The sequence below is a fragment of the Elgaria multicarinata genome, chromosome 7, assembly GCF_023053635.1.
Source record: "Elgaria multicarinata webbii isolate HBS135686 ecotype San Diego chromosome 7, rElgMul1.1.pri, whole genome shotgun sequence".
Taxonomy (NCBI): Eukaryota; Metazoa; Chordata; class Lepidosauria; order Squamata; family Anguidae; genus Elgaria; species Elgaria multicarinata.
The window spans coordinates 15,514,786-15,534,323 of NC_086177.1; the positions used below are offsets into that span (position 1 = coordinate 15,514,786).

At 43.0% G+C, this 19,538-nt stretch overlaps 1 protein-coding gene across 1 annotated transcript in view; it reads right to left on the reverse strand.

Annotated features, from left to right (window-relative positions):
• DNAH5 (dynein axonemal heavy chain 5) overlaps nt 1-19,538 on the reverse strand; it is a 190,999-nt gene that overhangs the window by 79,769 nt on the left and 91,692 nt on the right. The window contains exons 36-39 of the mRNA XM_063130232.1: nt 11,730-11,908; nt 10,140-10,327; nt 6,606-6,800; nt 4,784-4,918 (exon numbers count right to left, since the gene is read on the reverse strand). Coding sequence (XP_062986302.1) covers nt 4,784-4,918; nt 6,606-6,800; nt 10,140-10,327; nt 11,730-11,908 — 697 coding nt within the window. The remainder of the gene's footprint in view (nt 1-4,783; nt 4,919-6,605; nt 6,801-10,139; nt 10,328-11,729; nt 11,909-19,538) is intronic.

Genomic DNA, 19,538 nt, shown 5'->3' on the forward strand with positions numbered 1-19,538 from the left:
ATTATTATTATTATTATTATTATTATTATTATTATTATTATTTATTTATTTATTTATTTATATAGCACCATCAATGTACATGGTGCTGTACAGAGTAAAACAATAAAATAGCAAGACCCTGCCGCATAGGCTTACATTCTAATAAAATCATAATAAAACAATAAGAAGGGGAAGAGAATGCACCAAATAGGCACAGGGTAGAGTAAAACTAACAGTATAAAAGTCAGAACAAAATCAAGTTTTAAGAGCTTTAGGAAAAAGAAAAGTTTTTAGCTGAGCTTTAAAAGCTGTGGTTGAACTTGTAGTTCTCAAATGTTCTGGAAGAGCGTTCCAGGCATAAGGGGCAGCAGAAGAAAATGGACGAAGCCGAGCAAGGGAAGTAGAGACCCTTGGGCAGGCGAGAAACATGGCATCAGAGGAGCGAAGAGCACGAGCGGGGCAATAGTGTGAGATGAGAGAGGAAAGATAGGAAGGAGCTAGACAGTGAAAAGCTTTGTAGGTCAACAGGAGAAGTTTATATTGGATTCTGAAGTGAATTGGAAGCCAATGAAGAGATTTCAGAAGTGGAGTAACATGGCCAGAGCGGTGAGCCAAGAAGATGATCTTAGCAGCAGAGTGGTGAACAGAAACCAATGAACTGATGTGAGAAGAAGGAAGGCCAGTGAGAAGAAGGTTGCAGTAGTCCAACCGAGAAATAACCAATGCATGAACAAGAGTCTTGGCAGAAGAGACAGACAAAAATGATCGAATCCTGGCAATATTATACAGGAAAAAACGACAGGATTTAGCTACTGCCTCAATATGAGGAATAAAGGAGAGCGAGGAATCAAATATAAAGCCAAGACTACGAGCTTCCTTGACTGGAGTAAGTGTAACATCATTGACAGTAAGAGAGAATGAGAGATGAGGAGAAGGTTTAGGAGGAAAAACAAGCAATTCAGTCTTTGCCATATTAAGTTTCAAACGACGATGAAGCAACCAAGCTGAGATATCTGAAAGACATGCCGAGATACGATCGTGAACATCAGGAGAAAGATCCGGAGATACAAAGTGCATAGCAAAGGCAATCAGTCTGCATCTACCGTCTTTCATTAATTTCATTACTTTATTTATTAAATTTATATCTTGCTTTTCCACCAAAAAGGGTGCTCGTGGTGGCTTCATAGACACAGGTATATTGTGAGTGAAAAACTAAGTTTCAGAAACCATTTGGATGACAGCTGTAGCCAAAGAGGAAAGCAAAAAAATATGACAGACAAGGTGGCTTAGAGAGAACTGAGATGAGAATATATACTAAATTATGCCAAAAAAAAGGGATACTAAAGAAGCCAGGAAGAGAGAGATAAATACTAGTTGAGCAACAGAATGTGGATTTAATACGCACAGCTGTTTTAAGCAAATCAGAGGATAAGTAGTAATCTGCTACAGAAGTTATTTTGAAAGCACAATTTAAGACAAAAGGATGGCCTAAAAATACCTTACTACATATATTATTCTAACCTATTTCTCCATTCAGCATTCCAACATACCAAAAGAATATATTTGCAATAAGCATTCACACAGACTTTTCAAAGATTGATATGCCACCCTGCAGTATTGCTACTCATAGGGCAACTAACAGAAATAAACGTATTAACAATTACCCTGTTCAGATGACACGCTAAGCCATGGTGGTTAAGCATTTTGAGCTAAACATTATGGCTTAGTGTGTCATGTAAACTGTGTCTTAGCATGTCATGTGAACCATTCCTTACCATGGTGGCTATGTAACCATGGTTAAACTTTAAACGCACTCACTAACCATTCGCTGCAAAAGGTTTAGTGGCCTAACCGTGGCTTAGCCTGTTGTCTGAACCACCCCAATATAAGCATAAAATATACTATTAAAACAATGATATAAAAACAGCAAGACGGAAAGGAAACATAAAATCACCAGAGTGAAATAAAACCTTAATAATTGCCATTATGATGATGATGATGATGATGATGGATGGGGGATGCTGAGAGTTGTAGTCCTTTTTTCTGTCTAAACTTGCATAGGATTGCACTCTAAGCAATTAAAAAGATTGTTGTCTGGCACCAAAAAGTCATTAGAGTGGGCACCAAGCAAACCATCCTGGGAAAGGCATTCCATAGGTAAGGTGCCATGACAAGGAAAGCCCTATCTCAGGTGTCATGGGTGCTGGAGTTGGGCCACCTCAAAGCCACGCCTGCCATACTTTCTGGCAAATCGCAAGGAGACACTAAGCTCTATCACACCTGGGGTTAACAGGTTCCCTACCTTCGCTTCTCTCCCCCAGTGTTTTCGTTCCTCAGTTACTTCCTCTTTCAAAAGAGAAAGTACAGAACGAGCACAAGGCCCATTGAGTCCGCTGTTCTAATGGCGCTGCAATTCCGAGTTTAAAAAAACATCAGACTTAACGAGGGTTTTCTTTGTCATGCAAGGAAGGCCAGAAGGGGCGGAAGGCACGTGGGAGGCAGATGAGGTCATGTGAGGGACCTGAGCAAACTCTGTGAGTGCCCAGTAATGAGCGTGCAATAAAACACTTGTCAAATGAAGCTTACTGTCTTGTCAAACAAATCTGAGTTTCACCTCTTTTTCAGTTTCTAGCACTAGAGGACTTCTCCCCTTGCAGGGCAGCATCATGGGTATTAGAGAAAATATGGACGCTTGTTAAATTCATTGTTTTTATTAGCTTCATCCCCCCCCCCCCCGAAGTCTTTGTACTAGTTTAATCATTTTTATTCTGGCACCTTTGTGTTTGCTGTTTGTTTTAGAAAGTCTGCTGCTGCTTTTATTGTGTTTTTACTGTTTTTATAGTGTTTTACCAGTTTAATGCCATATCAGATTTATTACGTGCTTTACTGTTGTATGCTTCCTTAGGAAGACTCTTACCCTGAAAAGCAGCCAAGAAATATGTTAAATGAATAAATGTGCCTTTCTGAATCTCACAAGATTCTTACTACAACAGCCTGCATAACAAACAATATTATGTATTAATATTTTGTTGCCTTCTCTCATAAAAGAGAAGGTAAAACATTCACAGCACTCCCATATTAAACTTGAATTATTTTGATACAATTTTTTTTTATTCACGCTGTAATTTTTCACTGTATTTTCCAGCTCTTAGGCTGCTATTTTTAAATTAAGTGATAAGTGAAAAATAAGGTTGAACTTTTTCCACCTAGTCTCAGGGGGGTGGAGAATAGCATATGGTTCAAATAAGGAAAGAGCAAGGGAAGGCTACCTGGTTAGACAGTAAAGGTAGTATTGTTAATATTTTCTGCCTATGACATAAATGAGTGAAGATGAGATGAAATTTTTTGAAGACTGAATAGAATTGAAAGCACTTCACAGTTAAGCTTACCCATTGACAAGTAAAAGTCAAGGAAGGGCTCAGAAATTACCTTAAATTAACAATCCTGTTTTATGAACTTAAAAGAAAATCTGTGGTTCTGAAATACTGACCGAGAAATGATATAAATATATTGCTCCCAGATCATAGCGGAAAATTTTGTAAAAATAATAGTCTATTGTTAAAGAGTACTGAATATTTTTCTTTGTTCAGCATCATGTAGCAGCTCATCAGGAATCACATAAATACTAGGGACCAAGCTGAGAGATCTCAGGATAAGAACACCTGTCCTCATCTCAACTTCTCTTCATCTTTTAGGACAAGTCAGGAATATCATACATTTCCCCTTGTGTGTTAGTTTTTTTAAAGACAGGCATGCTCCTGAAACAATTCCTGGAACTTACAAAAATGTACTTTGTTTGGTACAGCTACCACTTCTTATTTTTATGTTATATGCTCTCATGCCATATCTTGTTATCATGTAAATAATATTTGATATTTTGAAGTAAAAGTCAAGCTTGGTCTCCAAGACTGGTTCTGGAAAATCCAGTTCCTGAAAAACCAGGATAGGACCAGCATATCTTAGTTGACACTGCTCCAGGGAAATCAACTGTGATCAGTTAATTGCTGGTCTATCTCAGAGAATCCCTGGGCAAAGGGAAATTCATCATAATGGAATGGTCTTTCCTTATTTATTTTAATGGAGAGGTCTTCTCCTTCTTCACCCTAAGCAAATTCATGAAGATGCCCTTGTCTGAGTAATCCTTACAGTAATAGTGAGTGGGTGCGTGGGTGTGTCTGTGTTCTCCAAGGTGAAGGGACTCAAGATGACCCTGTGCCCATAGCCATACCCACAGCATCAACAGATGTTCTGAGAACTTCCTTCTCCTCCTACCAGCAGCTTGAGTATCTTGCTGTCCTCCAGCCTTTGTACTTCCTGCTCTCTCTGCTCCCTTTCTTCTCTGTATCTGTTGACTCCAGCCCTCCCTTTCGCTTTCTCCTATCCAGTCTGTTTTACTGCCAACTTGCTCTACCTCCAGCTTTTGCTCTAGTTCTCCCCATACTCACCCACACTTGCACTCTCCTCCTCCTCCCTTCTCCTACTCTGTCTCTAGCTAGAGATTCAAGATTTCTGACTGTCCAGCTAGCCACTATCCCTCACCTCCTCACATTACTCCAACAGCCACATCTGACTTCCAGGTCAGCCCACATACTGCCAATGCCCATTCCTGACATACCTTTTAGGTATCTGGGCCAGCAGCCAGCCCACGACAGCCCTGCAGAATCAAGGAAGTGTGCAGCACAACACCAAACCCCAGTGACTGTTGATACCTCATTGTCACCCACCATAATTGAGGGTCAGGGCACCCCAAAAAAAGGGGTCCCAGTGATGTTTTAGTCTTCAGATATGTCAATTTCATGCTTACCAGCTTAGAAAGATTCATGTCTCTCAAAACACGCATTACGATCGTGGATTCCGTGTCATCAGGATTTGATCTTTTGGCTGCTCCCAAGGTCCGCAATACTGACAATATATTCCTTAGCCCAAAGTCATAATGTACCTAGGAATGGGTCAAAGGGTTAAGCTGCCAAGAATGGTACAACAACAACAACGATAAATCTGTGGTTTTTTGCTCAATCCACAGATCGTTGCAACACATACAAACTTGACATTTTACTATACTACATATGGTAAAAATTATGGTTAAAATTACAGAACTATCAAATATGTAACATGCATTACTGAAATGATAGTAAAATGGGAGCACAGCAGACATACAGAAACCTTTAATTACTTCTCAATGACATTACATTTATATCTCTGAATCTTTATAACAATTCACATCTATAGTATCTAACAACTTTACTCGACATCTATTAGCTTTTACTGCAAATAGTGCAACCCTTTGTATCATATATGGGTCAGATGAATGTAATAAATAACAGTTTTTCCTTAGCACCCCTATATTTCACTTTCTTTAAAGAAAAGGCTCCAAATAACTTTTTCTTATATCTGTATATAAGGGACAGTCAAATACATAATGTGCTATGCCTTCTGGAACTGGCTCGCCACAAACACACAACCTGTCTTCTACTGGTATGCCGTGGAATCTCCCGCCCCCCACCCCATTTCATCATAGTATTCATGTGTTCAAACCTTAAACATGTAAGGGCTTTCCGGTACAAGATTGCACCAATGATGGAAAAACGCATTCTAATATTTTGAAGAAATATTAGAATGAATTTCAGAGTTCTAGGCAATTCAAAATTCCACGCAATTCAATGGCTTGCACATTCCTATGACAACAGAAATCGGACCCAGAAAATACACCTCTCTTAGGTTGGAACCAAACAGTATAGAGAACACGGGCCTACCAATAAAAAATGGCAACCCCTCTTGCCTATAACGTGTAGTAATTGAAATGTGTGATATCACATGCATTTCCAGCCCCAGAAGCAGCAGTATGTGGAGCAGGCATGGAAAACTATGTCCTGCACTTCCAATACTGTATGTTACAATGGAGACAAGGAGGACTTTGAAATGAGGTTGCCATTTTAAGTGGTAGCCCTGAGTATTGGGTCTAGTTCTGCCCTCACTTGGAAACCTAGCTTTTATACTGGCCTCTATTAATGCTGAAGTATTACAAAAAGCTGAAAAAAATATTTTTGTCCAAGACAATAGAGAGACATATAAAAATAATTGTTCATTCCCTGTCATATAATCGTTTCATGTTACCAGCTCTGGTGCACACCTGCATAAAGGTCACATTTAAAACAAAATCTCAAAGGAATATATTCAACTTTAGAGGAAGCATGTCTTTTATTTATTTTTAATGTTTATGTTTTATTTTATTTATATCCCGCCTTTCCTCCAAAGAGCCCAGGGCACAGCTCATAATCCTCCTCCTCTCCTATTTTCTTTTAAATTCTCTCCGGCCAGAACACTGGTACGTTCCAGGTGGAGTAAAAGTTTCAAAATTCCATCGTGCGCTATTCCTTGGGCATCAAAATACCACCACCACCACCACAAAGAGATACTAAAGCTCATGGATATTTTATAGCACTACCAACATTACCCATCTAGGGCATTTTGTATATCAGTGGGATACAAATTGAGTAAATACTAAAACAATAATTATAATCATAATAATCCAACACCTATGCTGCTGCCGCCAGCATTAACGAAAGCTGCTGGTTCTTCAGCTTATTGGTAGAACAAAGTTTTGCATAAAATACAACCCCTCCTACCTGCTTCGATAACTGCTCTTCGCAGAGTTTGTACAGGGTAAAGAACTTCCTTGCAAGCACAATGTTATCAATGAAGCCACAGCTGGCCAGTTTGACACGGATAATGATCTGCCGATCAGGAACCATCATTGCCACTGAGCGGAAGTTGATCTTCAGGTTTTCAGGAAGCTCTTGACGGCCAGCATACCCAGGGTTCTGGTTGAACAGACATTTATCAGTTCATGCCCCTTCACAACGGTCTCAGTGACCCCATTCAGAAGACACCTCAAACCATGGCCTTAACCATGGTGAATAAAGCAAAAAGTGGTTAAAGCCATGGTTTAAGATTAGGGATGTGCTCCGCTTCTCTTCTGTTCAGAGAAGCAGGAGCGAGGCGGCCGAATTCGCCTCCGGAAAAGGTGGAGGCGAAGAGAGTCAGGGGGGCTGCGGATCGAGGTGAAGAGGATCGCCACAATCCAGAGCGTCGCCTGCAGGTAAGGGGGCGGGGGGCTGGCTTACCTGGCACCGCCATCCATGAGGCGGTGGTGGTTGTGGCACCAGGTAAGGGAGCAGGGAGGAGGGACGCTTACCTGCCTCCATCGCGGGCTTCAATTGAGGCCCCGGTTGAAGGTGGAAGTGAGGGCCGAGGCCTCTTCCAGCTTCAACCGGGGTCTCAATTGAAGCCCGTGACGGATGCAGGTAAGGGGGCGGGGGGGCTGGCCTACCTGGCGCCGCTGGCACCGTCATCCATGCGGCGGCGGCGGCAGGTAAGAGAGCAGGGAGGAGAGACGCTTACCTGCATCCGTCGCGGGCTTCAATTAAGGCCCCGGATGAAGGCAGAAGTGAAGGCCGACGCCTCTTCCGGCTTCAACTGGGGCCCCAATTGAAGCCCGTGACAGATGCAGGTAAGGGGGCGGGGGTGGCTTATCTTGCGCCGCTGCCACTGCCGCCGTCCATGTAGCGACGACGGCGAAGCCGGATCTCGCTCCGCGGAGCGGGAGACAGGCGGAGCGGCACGAAGAAGATCGGGCCCGATCTGGATTTTCCGGATTGGGCCACGAAGCAGATTGGGGAGTCCGTGCACAGTCCTATTTAAGATGTCTTCTGAACACAGCCTGGCTTTCTGGCTTAACCACCATGGTTAAAGCCATGGTTTAAGGTGTCTTCTGAATTTGCTTAACAGGCAAATTTCTCAGAATTTCCCTTACAAGTTCATCTTTTCATGCAGGGCAGGCATGTGGATTTGTAAACCGACATCCAATATCCTCACCTCTCTCAGGAAATGGCCCTAAAAATCCCAATCCCTTTCCCACATGTTCCCTACATAGAAATATGTCACTTTTCAATAGTTCATAGAAGGTTTATCTTCCTTTACAGCATTACGCTATTCGGGCTGGAAAAGCAAGCAAAAGGGCCAAACGAGCTGAATTTTACACTTTGCATCAGAAAAAAATGTTCCAAAATGATACTTATGTAATAGGCGCAGACATATTATGGGCACCCATCCAAACAACCATGAGCAGAAGGGGAAGCCAAGCTCCCCACCTTTTGGCAGGAGCACTTTTCTGCCCAAGGCCAGTAGAGCATAGGGCAGGGAGGGTGACTTTGGCCTCCCAGCTTTCAGGCCCATTGGCCTGGGCATTGTGCCTACGGGCTGTCCCATGTGCTCAGTAATCCAGTCTGTTTTAGCAGTGGAGCCGGCTTGATTAGATTGCAGTGCCTCTTTCCTTTGGTCTGCCCTTCCATTACATGTCCTAACTGAGGCCAAGCCTTTGTGTTGGTGTGGGCTTCCCTCTTTCATCCCAATTGATTCCCTCCTGCATGCACTTTCCATCTTGCTATGGGTTTTTGTTGGTTGCTGCTTAATGAGACCAGGAGGAAATGTTACCTGACAACCATTTTTGCATATGGGAGATGGAGGTTTTCCCTTCCTCAACTATAGCAAACACTTTCTGGATCGCTCTTTGCTGCCATTTTGTTTTCAAACTACATTTGTCACAACTGGATGAGCACTTAGTTGTTAGGCAAATGCCACAGTCAAGGAACGTGAGAGGTCAAGTCCCCAGCGCACTGGGGAGCACCCCCTCTTTAAGAGGCTTTGGTTGACAGATCTCACGGGCCAGTTAAGGATGAGAGAATCAGAGATATTCAAGCTTGCCAAAATTCTCCAAACTTCACTTCGAAGCTTGGTTCCAATTGCTCCCACTTTGGTTTGTAACCTGCTTTTCAGTTTGTTTGAATGGGGACAGTGCAGATTTTGAACAACGGAAGTGTGCGTCTCTGTGCACATTTTTTCAAAAACATATGCGCTTTTCAAACAATCACAAGTTTGGGAATGTGCAGACAACTTTTGAAAAGTGGACTCCCATTTGTGCTCACGTTCAAGATTGCAAACAGAGCAAGTTTGGATGACTTGCAAACTAAAACAAAGTTTTCATATATCCCTAGGGCCAGGGATCATTTGTCACCTTCAACCACACCATTTCCCAAAGTTTGTCCCAGCAGCCAGGTTGGGCTCTTGGATGACTTGCTTAATGCTCTACCAATGGCAATGAATGTTGGCAGTAGCACAGAAAGCTGTGGCCTGTTTGCACAGAAATGGATTTAAATTCTCATCCTTCCTTCAACCGATGAACCTCCACATGCTGCCACTGCAGGCATTAATGTTGTCCCAGGAACTAGTGGAACACTTCTCACAATGCAGTGCCCCAAGGTACACATGGTTGCATTCCAGTGCACAGAAAACAAAGGCAGTAGCATATAAACCAGTTTGCCATAAAAAGATCTTGAGAAAGAACTAATGCAAAGTCTCACACTAGAGCTTGTAAAAATACAAGAACGCCTCTGGATTCGGCCAATCACTTTTCTTACATGATGCTCTTCCACTAAGTTGGAAACGAGCTTTCCGTGAGTGGAAGGAGATCTTTGTATCCAACCCTGTGACCTGAAAATCCAAATTTACAATACAAAGGAAAGATGGCATAGATTTCCTTTCAATAAAGTAGCAGATCCTCTACATCTGGTTATTCTAACAACTACATTGTTTATGATCTAAAAGGAATGAATGAATGAAGCATCATAATTTATGACTCCAAGATTGTGCAAAAATCAACGGAAGATTTCTAATGGGCAACCAGTGCTCAATTTGAACCAATCAAATGTTGATCCTGGAACATGCCAGCAGCTCTTTTTCTGAAACCTACATCTTATTCTATGTACATCCTCAGAATATTTTCTGTGCCTGCAGCACAGCTGTAGAGAACTGCACAACCAAGAAGATACAGATTGGTTTTCCCAACACTATGGCAGAGATTTTATGTGGTTCTACCCAACTTGGTGTCCTTCGGGTGTTTTGGACTCCAACTCTCATCAGCCGCATCCAGCATGGCCAATGACCTGGGATGATAGGTGTTAAAGTCAAACATCTGGGAGGCACCAGGTTGGGGAGGGCTGTTCTGGATAGGGCGAGACTTCTTGTATTGGGTGGTATTTCTAGGCAAGCTTCACTCTGACATGCATTTCATGAATTCAACCACAGAGGCTGCAAGGGCTTACCATTGTCAAAAAAAGTCCAAATTCAGGATTCATTTCTACATTATCGCCATCCGTAAAGATGAAATTCTTCTTGCGCTCCTTCTTACATGTCAGAACTATTGCAATTTGCTGTGCAGCAACGGATAACACTGGCAGATCAATGCGGTTAAACTCGTCAAAGCAGCCCCAGGACCCAGACTGAGCAAGACCTTATATCAAAGGGAAGAAAAAGCTTAGGTGAAAAGGAGAAAACACTGATTAGATGACAAGGACGGCGCGACCCACAGTGCTTCCAAGGATTAACAAAAGTTAACTCAAAGCAAGTCCAGTGAAGGAGGTCTCAAAAGTGGAGCTCAACTCCAGATGCTTGTGATCCCGTCAGAGAAAATAGACTTTTAGAGTCTAAGGTGGTTTATTTATTATTTATTTATTTGTTACAGTTATATCCTGCCTTTCCTCCAAGGAGCCCAAAACAGTGTACGTGATCCTCCTCCCTCTCCATTTTATCCTCACAACAACAACCCTGTGAGGTAGGTTAGGCTGAGGGTCAGTGATTGGCCCCAAGTCACCCAGTGAGCTTCCATGGCTGAGTGGGGACTAGAACCCAGATCTCCTCAGTCCTAGTCCAACACTCTAATGACTACATCACCCTGGCTCTCTTGATGTTGTATAAGTTGGCTGGGAGGAGCAGGTGGGTTGTTATCATATTGGGCAGGTTTCTGAACTAGAAGGTCTTTGCTTCCTTCCAACTTTAGGGTTCTATGAGGCCATCTACATTTTCCCTAACTACTTATAACAACCCATGTTACTGCCTGCATCTGCTATGTAATGCAACCATTAGAAATAATTAACCCAGAACCAATTCAAATCAAAGACATTAGACACAGTTGAGAATAGCATCATCCTATGAGCCAGAAGCACAAACTCACAGGACTGATGATTTTCATGTTAGTGAAAATTCCTTTATTAAATGTGCACAATGTCATCCAACACCAACTGAGAAAACAGCGGAGGAGTCGTAGATATTTCCCCAGAAGTTGGGATTGGAAATTTCCTGCACGTATCCATTTATTTATTTGCAGTATTTCTATGCCACCCCATAGCCAAAGTTCTCCGGGAGGAGGGGGCGTATGTCAAAATGGTTAAAATATAACATAAGAGCCAGTGTGGTGTAGTGGCTAAAGTGTTGGACTGGGAGTTGGGAGATCTGGGTCCTAGTCCCCACTCGGCCATGGAAACTCACTGGGTGACTTTGGGCCAGTCACAGACTCTCAGCCCAACCTACCTCACCGGGTTGTTGTTGTGAGGATAAAATGGAGAGGAGGAGGATTATGTATGCAGTCTTGGGTTCCTTGGAGGAAAAAAAGACGGGATATAAATGCAATAAATAAATAAATAAACAAAACAAAAATACAATTACAAAAAAAAAACACATAAGAAAGATGAAGCAATGAAATTAAATTATTAAAGTTTTAAACAAGTATCTATTCTAAATCTCTTGTTTTCACCCCCAATGGCAACAGCTAACACATATTCAGTACATCGCTACTTGGAGCTGAACACTGGATCTTTCAAAATGGTGGCCGTTTCCAGAGCAGAAGACATCCTGACCTTTAAATATTCTCCCCAGTCCTCGAAAATCCATCTGGTCAGAACAATTGAAGACCACAACATATTTTCCGAGGCACCTTCCCATGTCTTTCGTGGTTTCGGTTTTGCCAGTTCCTGCTGGTCCCGCCGGTGCTCCTCCCATGCTCATACCTAAGGCTTGAGCTAAAGTAATGTAACACCTACAAGCAAAGGAACTTCATGACCATTCATTCTCAAGTGCTATTTATCTATTTTATTTATTTATTTATTTAAACTATTTCTTGGCTGCCTTTCAGGGCAGAAACCCTCCCAAGGGGGTGATGAAACACATAAAACTGACACCATATTAAAAGCGATAAAACACAATAAAATAGTAAGAATGCAATAAAAATTGCAATAAAAACCAACAACAAAACCAGCAATAAAAAACACACAACAGGAGTGAACATATCAGAAGAAGGCTGGATTAAAATAAAAGCCTAGAATGGTGGAACACGATGAACCCCCAATGGCAACTTATTGCAAAGGGGTGGGGCCACTACCAAGAAGGCCTTTCACCTGTGGTCACCATCTAACTGCTCTTGCAGGTGAGCAAAACGCAAAAATTGCAGCCTTAAACGTTAGTTACATGAATTACAAAGGAAGAATCCTAAGGTATGAGGAAAGCATTCCTAGGAACAGGAAAAAAGCATTTCTGGGTACAGCAGTTAAATGAAGAAACCAGTGTAAAAGGGGAGCATCCTTTCTTGCAGGCTGTTGCAGCAACATTTATTCTAGTCAAAAATCGACATATATAATGAAGCAGCCCTGTGGCATTACACCCCACAAGTCAGTTCCCAAAGGTATGTCTGCAGTTTGTAAGTCTGTGGTGAGTTTAGATTGTTGGCCTGAGTGGGCGGAGTTAGAATGTCTTGGGAGGGGGAGGAGTGATATATAAGGGAATGACTGAGGGGATTGTGAGAGACTTTTTAGGTACTCTGAGAGTCTTTAGTGCTCTCTGTGTTTAGAGTACTTAAGTTCCGGGAAATTTGAAGTTCAGTGTAGAGAGTGGTGACTTTGGAGTGTGGTGTGCACATAGTTGATGTATATTAATCAATACAGATAATAAAGAAAGCTCAAGAGTGATTGTGTGAGAGAAAGAAAAGCGTGTATGTGAATGAGTGAAAGGATTGGATGAGAGGTTTCAAAAAGGTTTTTAAATGTTTTATTTGAAACAAAGCTTGTGAACTTTTAAAAATAAATTTTAATTGTTTTAACTATCACAAAAATCCCATGTGTCTGTTTGGTATTTAACATCTGAAGTTTACTCATTTAACACCCACCCTGTCAATAATTCCCTTCAGCACATATAACTCACAGTGTTTTATTTTATATATTGAAATCCTTGTCCATTTAACCCCTTTCTCCACATAGTCTGGAGGAAGGTGGTTTTTATCCCTTGCCTCAGGCGTATCAAGTGGTGGTGCTTATTATTATTATTATTTATTTATATAGCACCATCAATGTATGGTGAGCAGAGAGTAGCCGCGGCCAGGCTTGGTGTTCAGAGCCTGTGTTGTGGCATAGTAAGTGGTGGCAGCGTCGGGATCTGAAGTAGACTCTGTTCATTTATAGTGACAGAAGTCAAAAAGGATTTTATTTGTGAACAGGACAGAGGGTGGTTACTGTAAAGCACCTCTGAGGTCCTTAGCTGTGAAAGTTACATATTATCTAAGTCCGAGTTTGAGCTGATACAATTCTCTGACAGGATATTTTTTTGTCTGTGGTGAGATACATATTATAAAATATCAAGTTTAACACACCTGACCTCAACTGAAAAAACTCGCAGTACCATTTTATTTATTAAGGTTAAGTCTCTGTCTGATAATGATGGAGATTTTAGGGTTGAAGAAAGATGCCCTGACAGACAGATGTAAACATTTAAATTTGCCAACTGAAGGAAAGACTGTTGATGAAATGAAATGGGCTCTTATAGAATATTACAGAGTTCATGCTGCAGATGAAACTGAGGTAAATCCTCTGAGGCAAGTGCCTATAGAAATGTCTCCTCAATACATGGAGCTAGAAAGAGAGAAATTAAAACAGCACAGATAACTTGAATTAGAAAAGATTAAACAACAAGGAAAACAGCAGGAGGCTGATAGAGAGTTGAAGAGATCTGAGTTGGAACAACAAGAAAAGCTGAGAGAAAAAGATTGAGAGCTAGAACGAATTGCTTTGGAAAAGAGAAAATTTGAGTGGGAAGATCAGAGGAGAATTGAGAAAGGGGCTAGACCTCCCAAATTATCTCCTAAAGATTTTACCCCTTATATTGAGGGACAAGATCCCCAAATTTTCTTCAATACCTTTGAAAAGGCAGCCATGATGTGGGAAGTAAAGCCACAAGATTACATGAAGTTTATCCCTAACTTGATCAAGGGAGACCTGGCAGAAATTTATAACAGTTTTCCTGTGGGGGAAGCTTTAGATTTTGCCTCATTTAAAACAGCAGTTTATAAAAGATTTCGCTATGGGCCTGAGTATTTCCGGAAGAAATTTAGAAGCCTTAATGCTGTGTCATCCAAATCTTTTGTGGAGTTGGGACACAAGTTAGCGGATCATTTTGAGAAATGGATCACCTGCGCTGAAGTGAAAACCAAACAAGATTTAGTTGATCTGATGATTAAAGACCAATTAATTTTTCAAATCCCTCAGGATATAAGATTGCTTATGAGAGATCAAGATCCAAAGACTTATCAAGATGCAGCTTCCCTGGCTGATCAATTTTCCTTAAATATGACCAGCAAGTCTACTAAAGAAAATAATATTAAACCAGGGTATAAACCTTAAAGGGGGTAAAAAAGAAGCTGAGGTAAATAAAAATCAGTTGCCAACGGAAATGGCGGGAAACACCACCAAACCTCTGTTTGGAAAAACAGACCTCACATGTCATCATTGTGGGTTGGTGGGGCATATTAGACCACAATGTCCCAGGCTGAGAGAAGAGAAAGAGAAAAGTACCTCAGTAAGGAGAGTAGATATAAATGAAGATGCTGAACATCCCCAAAGTTCTCAGTGTTTCACATTGGTGTGGGGAGAAATGAAAGAATAAGATAAATCTTTGTGGGAAGATGTTCTCATAAATGGAAGGAGGCATAAAGCTATTCTAGATACTGGAGCTCATTTATCTCTAATTAGAGCAGAACTTGTAATGAGTGAGGAGATTATTCCTCACAGAAAAATTAACATCAAACCTGTGACAGGGCCCATAATTGAAATTCCTGTAGCTGAGATGGAAGTTACATGGAGGGGAGTCACAGGGAATTGTATTTTGGGTGTTAATTCCTGTCAGGAAGAACCTCTAATCCTAGGTACTGATATCATGGGGTTAGAAGGTAGAAAAGTTTTTATTATTACACGCTCACAAGCAGCAGTGGAGGGCTTGTCAAGCAATTGTAGCAAATCTGGAGATGCTGAAGGCATGCCTCTGCAGTTGCCTAGCAACCCAGCTGAAGGAACTGCTGAGCCAGGAAACATCGTTGCAACAACTGATTCCATGTTTGCTTTACACACAGGAAATGATCCCAGCTTGGAAGTTTTAAGATCCAAAGTTGAAGCACAAGAAACCTCTTCTAGTGACACTCAGAAAGAGCAGGTTTTCTGGGATCGGGGACTCCTATACCGAAAGTGGCTGCCCAGGAAGAAACAAGGAAGTTGGGGGGCTGAAAAGCAGCTTGTGGTACCAAAACCATATAGGGACCAGCTGCTGAAATTAGCTCACGACTCCTTTTTGGCAGGCCACATGGGGATAGGTAAAACCTGGAAAAGGTTGATGGCTAATTATTACTGGCCGAATATTTCTAGAGAAGTCACAGAGTTTTGCAAGTCCTGTGAGAGCTGCCAGAGGGTGGGGAAAAGTGGGGACAGGGTCAAGGCTCCCCTAAATCCCCTACCACTTATCAACCAACCCTTTTTTAGGATAGGACTGGACCTAGTAGGACCCTTCCCTAGACCTACACAGACGAAGGAAAGGTTTCTATTGAGCATTATAGATTTTGCCACAAGGTTCCCGGATGCTGAAGCCCTTCGAAATGTTGATGCCTTGTCAGTAGTAGAAGCCCTATTAAAAATCTTTTGTCGCTTGGGTTTCCCCCATGAAATTTTGTGTGATCAAGGCTCAGCTTTTCTCTCTGATGAAATGAGATGTTTGTGGAGGTGTTGCGGTGTCAAACATATAACAACTACTGCTTTCCACCCCCAAACAAATTGGCTATTTGAAAAATTTAATGGCACCATTAAGCAGATGATTAAGACCTATGTGGCAGACCATCCCTTTGACTGGGACAAAAAATTGCCCTACTTTCTCTTCGCTTTTAGGGAAATTCCCCAAAACTCCACTGGATTCTCACTGTTTGAACTAATGATGGGGAGGAATGTACGTGGTCCCTTAAGTATTATGAGGAAAAGCTGGGAGGGAGAATTAGAAGAGAAAGAATCCATAGTAAATTATGTTTTGAGCCTTCAAAATGACATGAGGGAAGTTATGGAGCTGGCACACACAAATTTGGCCAAAGCCCAAACCAAGCAGAAAACTTGGTATGACAAAAAAGCTAGAGCCAGGAACTTTGAAATAGGAGATAAGGTCATGGTCTTCTTACCCAAAAAGAATAATCAGTTTGAGGCTGGTTGGGAGGTACCTTACATTATTTGGGATAAAACTGATCCCACTACTTATCGACTAGAAGTGCCAGGTGTGGAAAAATTGAAGGTTGTGCATATTAATATGTTGAAACCTTATTATGAGCGCACCATCCCAATTTATCAAATTTCATGCACCTCCCCAGATGAAAATCTAAGTGAACCAGATTTATTGATGGAGAGTAAAGAGGAGGGTGGCATTGAAAGCATTAAGTGGGACAGCAACACCTCTCCGGTGGGGAGGGAGGCCATTTGGGGATTTTTATATTCCCACCTGTTCAGCTCCAAACCAGGGCAAACAAACATTATAAAACATGAGATCAAGACTGGGACCCACCCACCCCCATTAGGTCGTAGGCTTACAGGGTGAATGGGAGAGTTTTGGAAGCAGTCAAAGAGGAGATCCAGGATATGTTAGAACTGGGGGTTATTCAGCCATCGTAGCCCCTGGGCGTCTACTATTGTCCTTGTCACCAAACCCGATGGGTCCATTAGGTTTTGCATTGACTTTAGAAAAATAAATAAAATTACTACCCTCGATCCCTACCCCATGCCAAGAATGGACACCCTTCTAGACCAATTAAGTTCTGCGCAGGTCATATCCACCCTAGAACTGTGCAAAGGCTTTTGGCAGATGGGTCTAGAAGAGGGATCTCGGGAGAAAACAGCTTTCATCACCTCAGAAGGCTTGTTTGAATTTTTAGTACTCCCTTTTGGGCTAAAAAGTAGCCCCTCCTCCTTTCAGAGGCTAATCAATGAAGTTCTAAAAGGGATGTCAGAGTTTACATTGATGATATTGCCATTTTTAGTCAATCCCTTCCCGATCATTTAATCCATCTAAGGAAGGTGTTGGATGCTATAGAGGTAGCAGGTCTTAATTTAAAAGCTACCAAGTGCCAGTTTGGGAAACCTCAGGTGACTTACCTAGGTCATCGAGTGGGGAGTGGGACCCTTGCCCCAATAATCAGCAAAGTAGAGGCAATTAATAGCTGGCCCATTCCCACTACTAAGAAGCAAGTGAGTGCCTTCCTGGGAACATCAGGGTACTACCGCCGATTTATCCAAGGCTTTGGAGAAATGGCTGCACCCCTGCATGAACTAACCCAAAAACAGAAAACAGAGAAAGTGGTGTGGACAGAGCAATGCCAGAAGTCGTTTGATCTTTTCAAACAGGCATTATGCACTGCACCAATATTAGTGGCACCCAACTTTGAAAAGGAGTTTATTCTGGCCACAGACGCTTCGGAGGTCGGAGTGGGAGCGGTACTTTTGCAGACACTGGACAATGTGAACCATCCCATGGCCTATTTCAGCAGGAAGTTGACACAGAGAGAAAGAAACTATTCTACTGTCCAAAAAGAGTGTTTAGCCATCGTTTGGGCTATGGACAAAGTCAAGCCATACGTGTGGGGACAGCGGTTTGTCCTGCAAACAGATCATCGAGCGCTGTTGTGGCTGCAATCCATGAAAAGCCACAACCAACTTTTGCAGCGGTGGTCGTGGCGGATCCAAGACTTCAACGCAGAGATCCAGCATGTGGCGGGTCGAGAGAACATCATCGTGGATGGACTGTCTCGCCAGGAATCGTCCAATTCACCAGTAAAGTGAGACTTTGTTGTGGACATTGTGATGCTCCTGGACTTTAAAATTGGAGCCAAAAAGTGGGCTAATAAAAATGTGGTTCTTTTAACTTGTTTGATTTTCCAAGAGGTTTGTATGTATATATATTGGTATTGCTATTAATTGTTATGTATAAATGTTTAACCATTTTATTTCCCAAACCCTATGTACAGGTCCAGGTATTAAACCAGCCCCATACTCAGGGGGTGGGTTAAAAAAAGGGGGGAATACGTGGCGTTACACCCCACAAGTCAGTTCCCAAATGTATGTCTGCAGTTTGTAAGTCTGTGGTGAGTTTAGAATGTTGGCCTGAGTGGGCGGAGTTAGAATGTCTTGGGAGGGGGAGGAGTGATATATAAGGGAAGGACTGAGGGGATTGTGAGAGACTTTTTAGGTACTCTGAGAGTCTTTAGTGCACTCTGTGTTTAGAGGACTTAAGTTCTGGGAAATTTGAAGTTCAGTGTAGAGAGCGGTGACTTTGGAGTGTGGTGTGCACATAGTTGATGCATATTATTATTTATTATTTTTATTTATCATACTTATACCCCGCTCCTCAGCCAAAAAAGGCTCTCGGAGCGGCTTACACTTAGCAAAAAAGACAGTCCCTGCCCTCAGGCTTACAGTCTAATAAAGACATGACACACAAGGAAAAGGAGTCCAGGAGGGAGGGAGGGAGGAGAGAGAAAGAGCGAGAGCGAGAGAGAGTCCAGCAGGAGCAGGCCCCGATGTTACTTCTGCCTGCTCCTGTCCCCTCGGTCCTTCTTCTTCCCCACAGGGCCAAGATGGCAGTTTGCCCTGTGGAGGGGGGGGGAAGAGTCCAGCAGGAGCAGGCCCCGATGTTACTTCTGCCTGCTCCTGTCCCCTCGGTCCTTCTTCTTCCCCACAGGGCCAAGATGGCAGTTTGCCCTGTGGGGGGGGGGAAGAGTCCAGCAGGAGCAGGCCCCAATGTTACTTCTGCCTGCTCCTGTCCCCTCGGTCCTTCTTCTTCCCCACAGGGCCAAGATGGCAGTTTGCCCTGTGGAGGGGGGGGGAAGAGTCCAGCAGGAGCAGGCCCCGATGTTACTTCTGCCTGCTCCTGTCCCCTCGGTCCTTCTTCTTCCCCACAGGGCCAAGATGGCAGTTTGCCCTGTGGGGGGGGAGGAGAGTCCAGCAGGAGCAGGCCCCGATGTTACTTCTGCCTGCTCCTGTCCCCTCGGTCCTTCTTCTTCCCCACAGGGCCAAGATGGCAGTTTGCCCTGTGGAGGGGGGGGGAAGAGTCCAGCAGGAGCAGGCCCCGATGTTACTTCTGCCTGCTCCTGTCCCCTCGGTCCTTCTTCTTCCCCACAGGGCCAAGATGGCAGTTTGCCCTGTGGAGGGGGGGGAAGAGTCCAGCAGGAGCAGGCCCCGATGTTACTTCTGCCTGCTCCTGTCCCCTCGGTCCTTCTTCTTCCCCACAGGGCCAAGATGGCAGTTTGCCCTGTGGGGGGGGGGAGAGTCCAGCAGGAGCAGGCCCCGATGTTACTTCTGCCTGCTCCTGTCCCCTCGGTCCTTCTT